Source organism: Andrographis paniculata, unplaced genomic scaffold, assembly GCF_009805555.1.
Source record: "Andrographis paniculata isolate CXL003 unplaced genomic scaffold, ASM980555v1 Contig80END, whole genome shotgun sequence".
Classification (NCBI taxonomy): Eukaryota; Viridiplantae; Streptophyta; class Magnoliopsida; order Lamiales; family Acanthaceae; genus Andrographis; species Andrographis paniculata.
Genome location: NW_026137618.1, coordinates 4,567,197 through 4,580,048, shown reverse-complemented (window position 1 = coordinate 4,580,048; position 12,852 = coordinate 4,567,197). Strand labels below are relative to the sequence as shown.

The window sequence follows — 12,852 nt, the reverse complement described above, 5'->3', positions numbered from 1 at the left end:
AGACACACATATAGCGGACAGATCGCAGAAAACTTTCATAGATAAATTTGCAACCAAACTTGTAATTATGGACATGATCTCAAAATTGCAAGACTTCTTGATACCAACTACATTCCAGGTTGAATGTACACGGAGAAACATGGGTCAATAAGTTGTTTTTTTACTCTATGAAAAAAATAGATTTTGATACTAGGTTAGAATCTTGTTGTTTTTTTGGCTCCAGTGAAAGTTCTGTATTTCCCAACTCCGATTGAGTGTTCCGTATTTTTTACTCTGGTGAGAGTTCCTTGTTTCAGACTTCGGTGAGAGTCTCATTGTTTTCGACTTCAGTGAGAGTCTCGTTATTTACAACTCCAGTTAGAGTCTCATTTTTTACTCCGTTGAGAGTCTATTTCCGACTCTAATTTAGTTTAGGGCACTGCTTCTACTTCTGGCATGACGGATGATTGTGGTTACGCCATCTTCGATCTCTCTTTGCAAACTCAAATTAGTTTATATTATATCACTTGAGTTTGAAGGGATGTTAAGATATTTTAGATATTCAATTGAAGGGATGTTAAGATATTTTAAATATTCAATTTTAGATTTAATTTAAGTGTTCAAGCATTCAAACAAGCAAAGAAAGGTAGATGAAAGCTTTATAAACCTCTTGCTTATATAATATAATAACACACTTCTTGTTTCACATGTCAGATGCATGTTGAGCATAAAGGTTGCAGACAAAACAATTTCCGTCAAATGGCCATGCTATGAAATGCCAATGGACTCTTTGTTAGTATATAAAACATCTATTACATTGTAATACTTCCGGAGTTGGATCAGTGCTAGGCTATTCGAGGTTGAATATAAGTTAAATGAATTAAATAGACTACTCTTGTCAATAATGTGCACATTTCTTTTCGAAAGTTCTATTGAACTCATGACCTCACGGTCACAAGTCCAACCCTTACACCACCAGATCATCCCTTACGGGACGAGACTACAACATTATTCTTTATACATGTAGTCGTTTGCTCACATTGTTGGGTTTTTTTTTTTTTTTATAATGATGCGGTCATTGATTTATTAAATAATTTGGGTCTCCATATCTATGATACTTTCTATTATTAGTCTCGGATTTAAATTTAATTTTTCTTTTGCCCTTATTCTTTTTATTTTTAAAATGCTTCAAGTTTTATAACCTACTCCTAACTAATAAAACTTCATCGAGAGTTTATTTATATGTTTTAATAACTTGAAAATCTAATTATTTACTCTTTAATTTATTTATAATTATTTTAAGAGTTATATTATATACCTACATTGCCGTAGCGGATGCATGAAGGATAGGCAATAGACTTTTATAATCAAAATCGTACATTAAAATCTCGTGAAAATCGCACAAATAAACACGACCTATGATATTTTCTATAAAATAGTTATTTTATTTCATGTAATACTCTATTTGTCCGGGATAAACATATTTATTTGTTGGTTATTAGAATATTAGTACTCCCTCCGTCTCTGATATAATAATATTAGAGTTACTGTATACACGAGAATTTAGAAGAGGTATGTTTAGTAAATAATTAAAATGTATTAGTAAAAAAATAATTATAAATTAAGGTTAAGATAAGTAATTCTTATAGTTAAAAATTTAAAATTTTTAAATTCGAAATTTTTAAATATGATTAAAATTTGTAATACTTTGTGAGAATGAAATAAATGGTAAATATTAATACGTGAGATTGGGAGAGTATATTCAGTTTGTTCACTCAGTCTTTCTCAATCGAACAATTTTTTATAAATATTATTAAAAAATACAAATATACTTGATATAATATATACATTATTCACTCATAAAAAGTCAATCATTCAACACAAAATATTTTTTTTATATTACCAACACAGTTTTCGATACCACACACACAAAAAACCAATTTATCTAAAAAAATAATAATAATAATAACCAATTTACATAAAATCGCTGAATGAACATACTGATTATATGTATATAAATACGATAGGAAAATGAATATACAAGTTTATCCTATGAATATTATATAATGTAATTAAATTATAGTGATAACATTATTATAGTAATACATAAGATGGAAATATCTTTTTTAATATTTATGAAAATCACAATTACTAAAATAAAATAAATAAATAAATTTTGGATGAATCTAAATGATAGAACGGATAAATCGATTCTAGATTGGAGAGTATTATATTCAATTTTTATTTAAATGTAAAATATAAAGACAAGAAATGGTTGTGATATTTTAGTAGAAAGCAATAAGGGTGGGGATATCAAAGTGGGGTGCCCTATGTCAATGTAGGCATTTGGCATCTTGCTCTATCAAGATTCCTAATTAAGTTAGTTAATTACTAATATACCCATAATTAATTAATTATACATTTCTAGTAATATGGTAATGCTAAAAATAGCATCCTACATTCTTGTTTTATTTTCTATTCTCATAACTTTTTTTTTTATATATATAAAATGTCAATATTCTACATAAAAATATCACATAGAGTTTTATTATACTACTACCATCGTTCCGTTCTAAAGGTCTCATTTATTTTTTGTGCGATGATATTTGAATATTAATTATTATATGAAAAATGTAGTACAAACTAAGAAAAATAACAAAAATATTTCTATTTCTATTAGTGTCTTGTAATACTATTATAATGATATTTGTGAAAAAAAATTATATAAATATAAAGATATACTTAATGTTAAATATAATGACGCAAAAAATAAATGAGACTCTTATAGCCGGATGGATGGAGTATATTTTATTTTTATGTTTGCAAAAGATGCACCGGACATGCAATATTTGTAGAATGTCGCCAAATATCTCTTTGAACATATATTTCTCATTAAATATGAGTTTTTTTATAATCTAAGAATATTTTAATTTTTTATAGAACTTTAATTGTCTATTTTACGGAGAAAGTATAATTTAAGATCTTTGATTAACAAAACTAAACATATTGGCGGGAAATATTAATTAACTAAGGCCCTCCAAAGCCAAACAAAAGAAAGGGAACGAAAGTTGCTCAAATCTACCACGATGTATTTACTTTGAATGATTATTAATAATAGTGTTATTACAATAAGCTATGTTGTGTGTAGAGAGCCACACGGTAGCGATGTTCGTGAACAATACTCTTTCATAAGCGAAAGCTTTGCTGGAGTGTGTAGCCAATACGCATCGCTGATGTACTATATCATTATCATAAATCTGACTTAGTTTAGCGATCAAATTATGCGAGCATCCGTATCAAACCGATAGTAACCCAAGCAATGGATCCTTTACAAGCCCTAATCAAGTGTCAAGTAAAGAAATTCTATTCTCAATGGGTTGCACATAATCAGCGACGGAACTAACTATAAGGCTCAGGGGGTAAAATTGTCCGGCCTGTTAGTTTCATTTTTTTTTACCATTTATTCTCGATTTTAAATTATTTCAAATCATGAAATAAACTATGTATTTTTTATTTGAACCAATCATTAGGCTTTTTATATATGCAAAAAACCAATAAGAATTTTCTTGTTGATTTATTTCTACCAATTTGATGTCACTGTCTCACCGTAGCTTTTTTCAATTCCCGATGATACTATAATGAGGTGATAAAGAAAGAAAAAAAAAAAAGAGAGCGGAAAAAAATGATATAGGACTACTAATATTTAGAATAAAATATTTTATTTTTTATATAATATATTTATAAATAAAAATATTATATATTATGATAAATTAAAACAATAATATAGAGTGTTAATCATGAATTTATAGGAGGACAAATACTAATAATTAGATAAAAGTTTTTTAAAAATTACACTAAAAAAAATAAAAATGAGAGGACCCCAAGCCCCTACATGGATCGGTCCGTAAAATATATTGTGTAAACTATTATCATGTATTGTCAGTTCATCATCATATGTGTATATACATTCTGATCAATCTATTATTTTTTCTAAAACAAATTATAATATCTAAGAATTTGTTTTAAATTTAAAACATCAAACTCCACAAGTTTTTTCACCTAAAAGGCATCGAAATAAAAAAGTTTTAAACTTTACCTTAAGAGGAGTTGCAACCATCGATATACTTTAGAAGCACCTCAAATCTTGGCTGAAAAAAGTAGTAGAAACAGCATCCTTAGTTAGCACAAAGCCTTTTACCCAAAAATCCACGTTTTTACTATTTAGATTTTGCATTTCTCGAAAAAATTATATTTTTTTCTTACAAAATATCTTATCATACATTATTTTAATATCAAACTCAAATTAATTTTTTTTCAAACCAATCAAAAGAAGCATACCCTGTAATTCACATATATATATATATGTGCGCGCCGGATAAAAGAAACGTACGCCGTTAAGTTAAGACTAAGTTTTCGAGTTAAACGTTGAAGCTCGAGTAAAAAGAAAGACAAAAACCATAGAAGCTTTCTTACCTTATTTGTACATGGAAATTTTCGCTCGCCGAGCTCTCCACCTTCGTCCCGTGCTCCATCGCGCGAACTAAGACTATAACATTAATTCGAAGACTATAATTTCCGAGGCTCTCTTGTTCATCGAGTAAGTTCTTGGCAGAGAAGACCGAAGATTCGCTACAACCTTCCAATTGGATCAATCGAAGCGATGCTATCTCTCCGATCTCCAATGGTATCTCATCCAAACATACGAATCGTAAAACAAGTTGCTCGAGGCGAGGGAAGTGAGTGTAATCTGCATTCCATTGCTTAAGTTCGTCACAGCCATTGATCATCAAGAATTTCAGGCGAAGAAATTCACCCTCGACCGGATTCCATTCATTTCCTTCGAACGAGTTCACTTCAAGTTTGAGCACTTCAAGATTAGGCAACGAGCCAATTATCGACATGTCTTCCCAACGAAGTCCGCAGCCGTCCAAAGTTAACTTGACGAGCGATTGGGGGAAGGCGAGATGGTTTAGCACCGAATCGCGCTTAACTCGTGGATTGTATCGCGGGAAATGTAGAGACAATGATTCGAGGTTCTCCAAATGGACGAGGTTGTTGGCGCGGTAACTTGACCAATCCTTACATCGCCCCCTCGATATGTCATTGTATCGAATCTTTAGCTTTCGGATGTTTCGAACCTTTCGAACAATCTCGTCGGAGCAAATGAAGTTTTCGACATTCATTAATGTCTGCAAGTGTTCTAAAACAGCTCTATTATCCATAAAACTTGGGTCAGGGAGATGAATTGACTTGAACCTGATGTGCCTAAGCAGAGGCAATCTCCATATCTCCGACGGCGCGTAGAAAGTCCACGCCCCGCTCACGACTATCGTCTGCACATTCCTCAAGTAACTCACGGAGAAAGTACTCGACATGTTGCGACTCCAGCAAGGTTTAAAAGCGAGATACCGTGAGTTAGCGAGTCGAAAAATGTCTTCGACGGGATACTTATCAGCATCCTCGTTAGGCTTGAAAGCATACTTGTCGATAACGGTCAGTATCCTAAGCAACGGGAACTCAGGTCGGGGCAAGATATCTTCAGCATTGCACAGCAACGAACGAGCACACGATGCTGATCGTAACAACTCATACTCTTCGAATTGGTAGAAAAATTCGCCTTTGTTTACAACAATCCGTCGCTGAATACTCATGTCTTCTTCGACAAGCTCAAGTTCGTCGGTTTTCATGATGCAAAAGAACTCCTCCTTCTTAGCTTCTCTCAGGCAAAGATCTCTCAATGAATCATGGATATGGAAAGATTTGATCTTCCCCCTCGAACCTCGCTTGCTAACTAAAACGAGATTTCTTTCGAATAGATCTTCGAAATACTCTGCTGCAATATCTTCCATGATCTTGCCTTCCGTTGGCTTTAGAAATCCTTCGGAAACCCATAGTTTTGTGAGCTCGGCGACACGAATCTCTTGATCTTCTTGAAACACGCCCATATACAAAAAGCACGGCTTCAAATGAGCAGGTAAACGATCGTAACTCAAATACAACACATCCAAATAATTTTCCTCGTCGCTTTCTAAAGATATAGCCGAGCTAACATCTTCGGCGACGTGCTCCCAATACTCCAATGTCATCTCCGACTTTGCAAGAAGTCCCCCGATGACTACAATTGCCAAAGGAAGCCCTCTACAACTTTTCGCAATCGTCTTGCCAATACTTTCTAATTCGGTAGGACAACTTCCTTGTCCAAATACTCGATCTCGGAGTAAATCCCAACTACTATCCTCTCCGAGGAAGTTCATCTTATGGCTACTAGTTCCGACTTCATTAGCCACATCCGAGAGCCTAGTAGTTACTACCACTCGACTCCCATTGCCATTGTCCGGAAAAAACCTCTTTATCTTATACCAAACATCGGCATCCCAAACGTCATCCATTACAATCAAGTATCGCCTCCCCGACAATCTTTGGTGTGCTAACTCTTGTAAAGTCTCTTCGCTCTTCTTATTCATCTCATTAGTGAATTCTTGAAAACTCTTACTTGTAGTATTTCCCGGCCCGTCGCTATAGAGAACTCCCATAAGAATCTCTCTTAGATTGTATTCTTGAGACACCGTAATCCAAGCACGAATATCAAAATATTGCACGATAAGCTTATCGTCAAAAACATTTCGAGCAAGCGTGGTTTTACCTATCCCGCCCATGCCTACTATTGGCACGGCTACACGGCTAGGCCGGCTCCTCGATGTAAGCTCTTCCATGATTCGAATTTTTTCATGCTCGAATCCAACAATTGTGTTATTCCCTCCTTGAGATGAGCCAACAAATGTTGAACTTGATCCATGCACATCTTTGATCTCACTCTTCTCTTTAATCTCCATCGCCTCGTCCTTGATACAATCGAAATCTTCTATTGCTTTTTCCAGTGCTTCGCGTAATAGAATCGAGCCTTCCTCCTCTGTTTGACTTGTGTAAGCAAGAAATTTACCCACAACAGATGATTCAATGGCATCTTCTGCACCATGTGCTGCAGCTGCAATCCAATCCTCCAAACCCTTCGATCCTTTCCAGCCTTCTTCAAGAAATTGCACCAAGAAATCAACCCTTTCTTGCAGAGCTTCAATCAGCCCTCCATCAATGGAGATCTGGTGGGATATGAGAGGCCGTGGAATCTGCTCCATAGCAATAGTGTTGGTAAGAGAAACTAGAGCTGCATAAGCTGCCATACCTCAAGTCAAATGTGTTTCTTCGATCTTCAGCTGCTGTGTACAGATCTAGTGAGTCAATGAATTTCTTGCACTGAATTAGCATAAGAACATGGATTAGCGTGAAAAATGGAACAAAAATGTAGGTCAAGATTTCTGTCGTATTCAAATGCCCAAGTTGTAATAAACAAGTGAGCTAGTGTGTATATGCATATGAATATGCACCTGGTCATATAATTGGATGAACAATGGGACCCTACAGGTATGTTTGTTTGGGGTATTTTCCCTCAAAATTACTATTTATCAAATTTTTTTCTCCAGTAAATATCAAATCAAATATCTATTTTTATTTTTTATATTATACTAAATATTAATTTTACGTTAAAATATCATATCAACATCTATTTATATTACACCGTATCATTATTCCAATTCAAAATTTTTACTATTCAAAACTCAAAATCCACGCGATAAACAAACACAACCACATGTGAAGAAACTTTATAAAGTAAAGATAAAGGCCCTTCAAATGAAACATAAATAGCAAGAGAGGGCTTTCTTCTTCTTCTTCTATACCTTCCAGCTCGTTGCCACGGTCATGAATGAATCTGAGCTTCCAATCTAAAACCATCGGGTCCTTTCTTAATATGGTATCAGAGTCTATATTAGGTTTCGAGTTTAAATCATACCGTCCTTATTTGCTGCATATGCACGTGTAAATTTTGCATACCTCCACTTGCACCTGAGGGACCGTGTTGGAAACTTTCGTTTGCAAATAAATAATTAATTATTATGTTTCCCTAACAATTCAAGCTTTTAGACAATACTGTCATTGGTATCAGAGCTATAGTGTTCATATTGGGTATTAATCTTGTATGAATTTTCGAGATTATCATCCCGAAGGGATAGTGTTGAATATTGTCCCACATTGGATATGATGTGGAAACTTCCTTGGTTTATAAGGGTGAAAGGTAACTTCCCCTATCACCTGTTGATTTTAGATTGAAAACTCGGATCACTTCTTAATGGCCACAAACTGCATTCCCTAAATAAAAGGGAAAATCATGAAAAATAATTTCTTATAGAAATAAGAATCAACAGCAATAAAAGGATATTATATATGTGGCCTAGAATTATTCTCTCTTAAGTATCTATCTGTTGGGAGAGTGAAAAGTGTGGACTCCCAGACAACATGATGCAAGCCAGCATGCGATATGATCGGCTAAAATGGTAATTAAGAATGTGGAAAAACAAAACTGGTCTAAATTAATGCCGAAATAACAAAAGTATTCATTGCAATTAACGACTACATGACTAAGAAAGCGACAAATAACACAACAAAAATTAAAGGAGAAAGATTGACCGGATGGTTCATAGTGAACTTCTTGGAGTCATACAGGTAGCATTGCATCAGGCTGGTTTTTTTGGCTATCAGGCCTCCTCGGATACCTTGTTGGGGAGCTGGGTAAGAAGGCTCGACTAATTTGTGGACGAGCCGAGAGAGGGTTAGACTTCATTGAGCCAGAACTGTACTAGACTTGGCCATTGTTGAGCCTTGTTGTGATCGGTAGGTTCTGGTTGGGCCATCAGATAAGGGTATAGGCTAAAGACCTAGACCAAATGAAGGCCAGGGTCGAGATGATTCTGAATGGGCTGATCTGTCTGTTCATCGGTCCTGTTATCTAAGGCAGAGTTTTTGGATGGGAACAATATGAGACTGAGAAAAAATGTAGATATAGTAAGCGTACCTTGCAATGATACAGGGGAAACCAAAATGCCGTGTGACATGAATGTCGCCTACATCGATCCCTAACTCAAGGGCATTTTTGGAGCAATACCACATATGTTGCCGTTGAAATGGCGTGTTTAGATGTAGGATTGAGAGACTCCCACACTATTCATCACTTTTTGCCTTCTCAAGGCATCGTATCGAACACTTATCTAATTCAAATCTTTACTATTCCACCTCCAAACCTACATCCAAACCCACCCTATAATCTCAATGCATCTGAAATTAAGTTAAGAATATGCTATTTCTTTTTCAAAGGCAACAACCTATATATGCAGCAATACATAACTTTGGCCTGCAATAGCTAATTAGGCTCAGTAATTTCAGACATGACTACAGGAACTCAATAGAAACTAGTGCAGAGAAATTATTCCTATTTAGCATTGGCGGGTTTGGATAAGATTAGATCGAACCTGGTTCGCATGCCAAAGATAAAGGAGGTCAGGCTTATGTTGAACCAATTGATCCTAGTACCTATCTGACCTGTCAAAGTTTTACAGATTGTTGACGTAGATAATAAGACCTCAATACTACAAGGCGAATGAACATACTAATAGATGTTGTTTAATAGATGTTGTTCCTGTATGGTGCCGACAACACATGAAATATAATCCAACATCACATGAAGTATAAATAGACAGAACAACAATACAAATGCAACATATCAATTGACAGGGCGTAAAAATAGTGCATACAACACATATTATAATTTAAGTCAACACATAATGTATATAAAAGCAACACACTTTTACAATCTAAACTGACAGCACATTCTAAGAATCAACCCAACACTATATTTATTCAAGCCATATGCGGATCGCCTATATGTTATGTGTTGTCACACAATGCCAATTAATTCAGTTCAGCACCCTAACCAAGCCCACAAACTAATAGTAACAATCATTAAGCAATTGAGTACCAAGTAAAATTGCCTAGCATTTGCATCCACATCCCGATATTGGACACACTAACCAGCCTTCACCTCCAGAGAAAAACTCAACAAAAAACAGTTAATCTATACAGAGCAGTACAAATCAGTTGGAAATCGAGTATGTATGCAATATACAGTGCGCTCAAGAGCAGGTTTCCATTGGTGCGGGTTCACATTATGGATGCCGTAAATGATCTCATGGGTTCATATCTGAAGTCATGAACATGAATACAAAGACAAGCGGATATCTTTGAATGTTCAAAATAAGCAAACACTATATTTATTCAAGCCATATGCGGATCGCCTATATGTTATGTGTTGTCACACAATGCCAATTAATTCAGTTCAGCACCCTAACCAAGCCCACAAACTAATAGTAACAATCATTAAGCAATTGAGTACCAAGTAAAATTGCCTAGCATTTGCATCCACATCCCGATATTGGACACACTAACCAGCCTTCACCTCCAGAGAAAAACTCAACAAAAAACAGTTAATCTATACAGAGCAGTACAAATCAGTTGGAAATCGAGTATGTATGCAATATACAGTGCGCTCAAGAGCAGGTTTCCATTGGTGCGGGTTCACATTATGGATGCCGTAAATGATCTCATGGGTTCATATCTGAAGTCATGAACATGAATACAAAGACAAGCGGATATCTTTGAATGTTCAAAATAAGCAAACACTTCGGTAGAGATGGGCAAGAAATGTCCCAAAAATAGCTGATATTAGCATAGGAACATTCATAAACATTGTGGCGAAACAGGATTGAAATTCAAACACAACTTACTAATCAGAAAAAGATTTTTTTTTTTTTTAAGTCCAATAACAAGGTAAATGTGTCAAAAAAATAAAGCTGAATCAGAAAAATGATGATAGAAAAATTACCTGAAACGACTAACCATCACAAACTTTAAATGTGACTGAAATACAATCAAACCCTGAATAAATTAAAGAGCACGGCGCATTGTCCGCTTTGGCTTCCTCACGAAACTTAACCTAATCTTCTTAAGGCGTCTTCTTTTACGGGCCATCTTCTCAGGCAATGTCTCTCTTTTCTTCTCCTTCTTCAAAGCAGCTGCAGCAGCAGCCTCCTTCTTCTTCTTCACAATTCTTGGATCGACCATGTAAGACTTAGGCTCGACTGGTATTCCACTACTCTCAGCTTCCTTGTAAAGTGCATTCGCCTTATTCAAACGCCTGTAAGCGCACAGCTTTCCCATCAACAAATCATACGTCTTAATGCCCGGTTCACAGCCATCGTCCTTCATCTTTTCAAAAACACTCAGTGCATGGTCTACTCTTTCGATCCCACACAGTATCTTCATAAATTCATAATAAGCCTTCTTATCCAAAGCATCCCCATATCCTGCCGACTTCATTCTATCGATCATTTCATCACCTTCGCCAATCCGTCCAGCCTGATACAAACTTTTAATTAGAACAACAAAAGTAGTTTCATCAGGGTAACAACCCCATTCCCCCATCCTGTTAAACAGATTCATCGCATCCCCAGTTTTCCTAATCTTGCACAAATTGGTAATCAGCACATTAAACGTATCCACATCCCGCGGCACGCCATTCCTTTCCATCTCAATCAAAACATCCTCAGCCTCCCCTTGAAGCCTGAAAGGATCCTTCTTTCGACACAACCTACAAACACAGTCTAAAATCGCATTGTACGCATTCGTACCAATCTCAAACCCTCCCCGTCTCATTTCCTCCACCAATCTCTTCGCCTCGTCTAATTTCTCATCAACACACCACCCCATGATCAATGCATCACATATATACTCATCTGGAAAGAACTCATTAGCCAAACTCTTGACCATCTTTTCAGCATAACTCGCAAACCCGAATTCGCAAAGACGCAATACTATCAGCTTCAGTGAATCCATGTTCCTTGCAAATCCATACTCTTTCCCCATCGAATCGAATAACGACACAGCTTGTGTAGGCCTACCTGCTCTAACCAACCTATCAACTAAAGCCTCAAGACACTTAATCCCTACTACTCCTTTTCCATCCACAATAACCTCATGAGCAGCCTTGAAATCCTTTCTTCTCCCAAAATAATCGACAAAATGTGAATAAACTTCATCACTTGGCTCAAAACCAGGCCGAGACTTAACCCAATTAAGGAAATCAAGAGCTACACGCCCCGCATCGGGGGAAATATTAAGCGTATCGAGGATTAAATCAGAGCTTACAGTTATGTGAGAGAAAGAAAGATCGAGCCTCTTAGGCAACGGGAGAGGCTCTGCAACGAGATCTTTCAGAAGCTCGCTGGAAAGCAATTCCGCCATGGATTCTTCCCCTGACTCCTTCTCGCTTTCAGCGACAGAACTCGAGGAAGCGCCATCGGCCTCGGAAGAAAAATCCCTAATAAAAAAGCGCTGAAATTGAAAGGAGCTGGAGTGGGGGAAAATTTTTGGAGGCTGGAATCGCGGCCCCGGCGGCGGCAGCGGAAGCGGCTGAAGGGTGAGGAAATGGCGGGCGTGCGAATTGGGGAGCGCGGAGAAGCAACGGAAGAGGTGGAATTTGCGCAGGTGCAAAGATGAAAGAGGGATTGTTGGCTTTGGCATTTTCAGCAGAGTGTGTTGTTGTCTGTGTGGTGTGCCGATCGGCGGAGGAAGGGAAGAATGGAGAGGTTTTACCTTCTAGAAGAGGTTTAACGAAAATACTACTATTAATTTTTTATTGGTCGAAAAAACAGATATCGTGTTTGTGTTTGTTTTTGTTTTTTTTTTGCTTTTTTTTTTAAAAAAAAACAATGTTACATTTTAGTTTAGAGCAATTACAATTTCTCATATATTTTTTTAAATAATATTTTATATTAAATTATTATTTTTTTTATAGATAAAATTATCTATTATATATTGGATTAATATATATATATTATTGTTTTTTAATAATATTTATAGAAAATTGTTTCACTGAAGCCTAAATGAACAAATCTTATATTATGATATTCTCTATGTCTTTTTTTTCCA

General features: G+C 35.9%; 2 protein-coding genes across 4 annotated transcripts; both read right to left on the bottom strand.

Annotated features, from left to right (window-relative positions):
* Positions 1 to 3,031: 3,031 nt before the first annotated feature.
* On the bottom strand, positions 3,032 to 7,347 carry LOC127241118 (putative late blight resistance protein homolog R1B-17). 3 transcript variants are annotated; one of them, XM_051260022.1, is made up of 3 exons: positions 4,453 to 7,347; positions 4,076 to 4,127; positions 3,032 to 3,316 (listed from the first exon to the last, which is right to left on the bottom strand). In XM_051260022.1, exons 1-2 carry the CDS (start codon positions 7,155 to 7,157, stop codon positions 4,106 to 4,108), a joined length of 2,727 nt encoding a protein of 908 aa, XP_051115979.1. In that variant the 5' UTR covers positions 7,158 to 7,347; the 3' UTR covers positions 3,032 to 3,316; positions 4,076 to 4,105. The 3 variants fall into 3 exon arrangements, with proteins under 3 accessions (XP_051115979.1, XP_051115980.1, XP_051115978.1); XM_051260023.1 differs by having other exon boundaries at positions 3,032 to 3,217; XM_051260021.1 differs by lacking the exon at positions 3,032 to 3,316 and having other exon boundaries at positions 3,880 to 4,127.
* Positions 7,348 to 10,540: 3,193 nt separating this feature from the next.
* On the bottom strand, positions 10,541 to 12,519 carry LOC127241091 (pentatricopeptide repeat-containing protein PNM1, mitochondrial). The gene has a single exon (XM_051259979.1). The coding sequence runs from the start codon at positions 12,442 to 12,444 to the stop codon at positions 10,810 to 10,812; it is 1,635 nt and encodes a 544-aa protein (XP_051115936.1). The 5' UTR covers positions 12,445 to 12,519; the 3' UTR covers positions 10,541 to 10,809.
* Positions 12,520 to 12,852: the final 333 nt, after the last annotated feature.

What these genes read in the sequence shown, in the direction of transcription:
- LOC127241091 (XM_051259979.1), bottom strand. Translation starts at nt 12,444, where the DNA reads ATGCCAAAGCCAACAATCCCTCTTTCATCTTTGCACCTGCGCAAATTC.
- LOC127241118 (XM_051260022.1), bottom strand. Translation starts at nt 7,157, where the DNA reads ATGGCAGCTTATGCAGCTCTAGTTTCTCTTACCAACACTATTGCTATG. An exon ending in AATTTCCATGTACAAATAAG is followed by an intron (nt 4,128 to 4,452) that starts GTAAGAAAGCTT and finishes TACTTTTTTCAG; the next exon opens with CCAAGATTTGAGGTGCTTCT.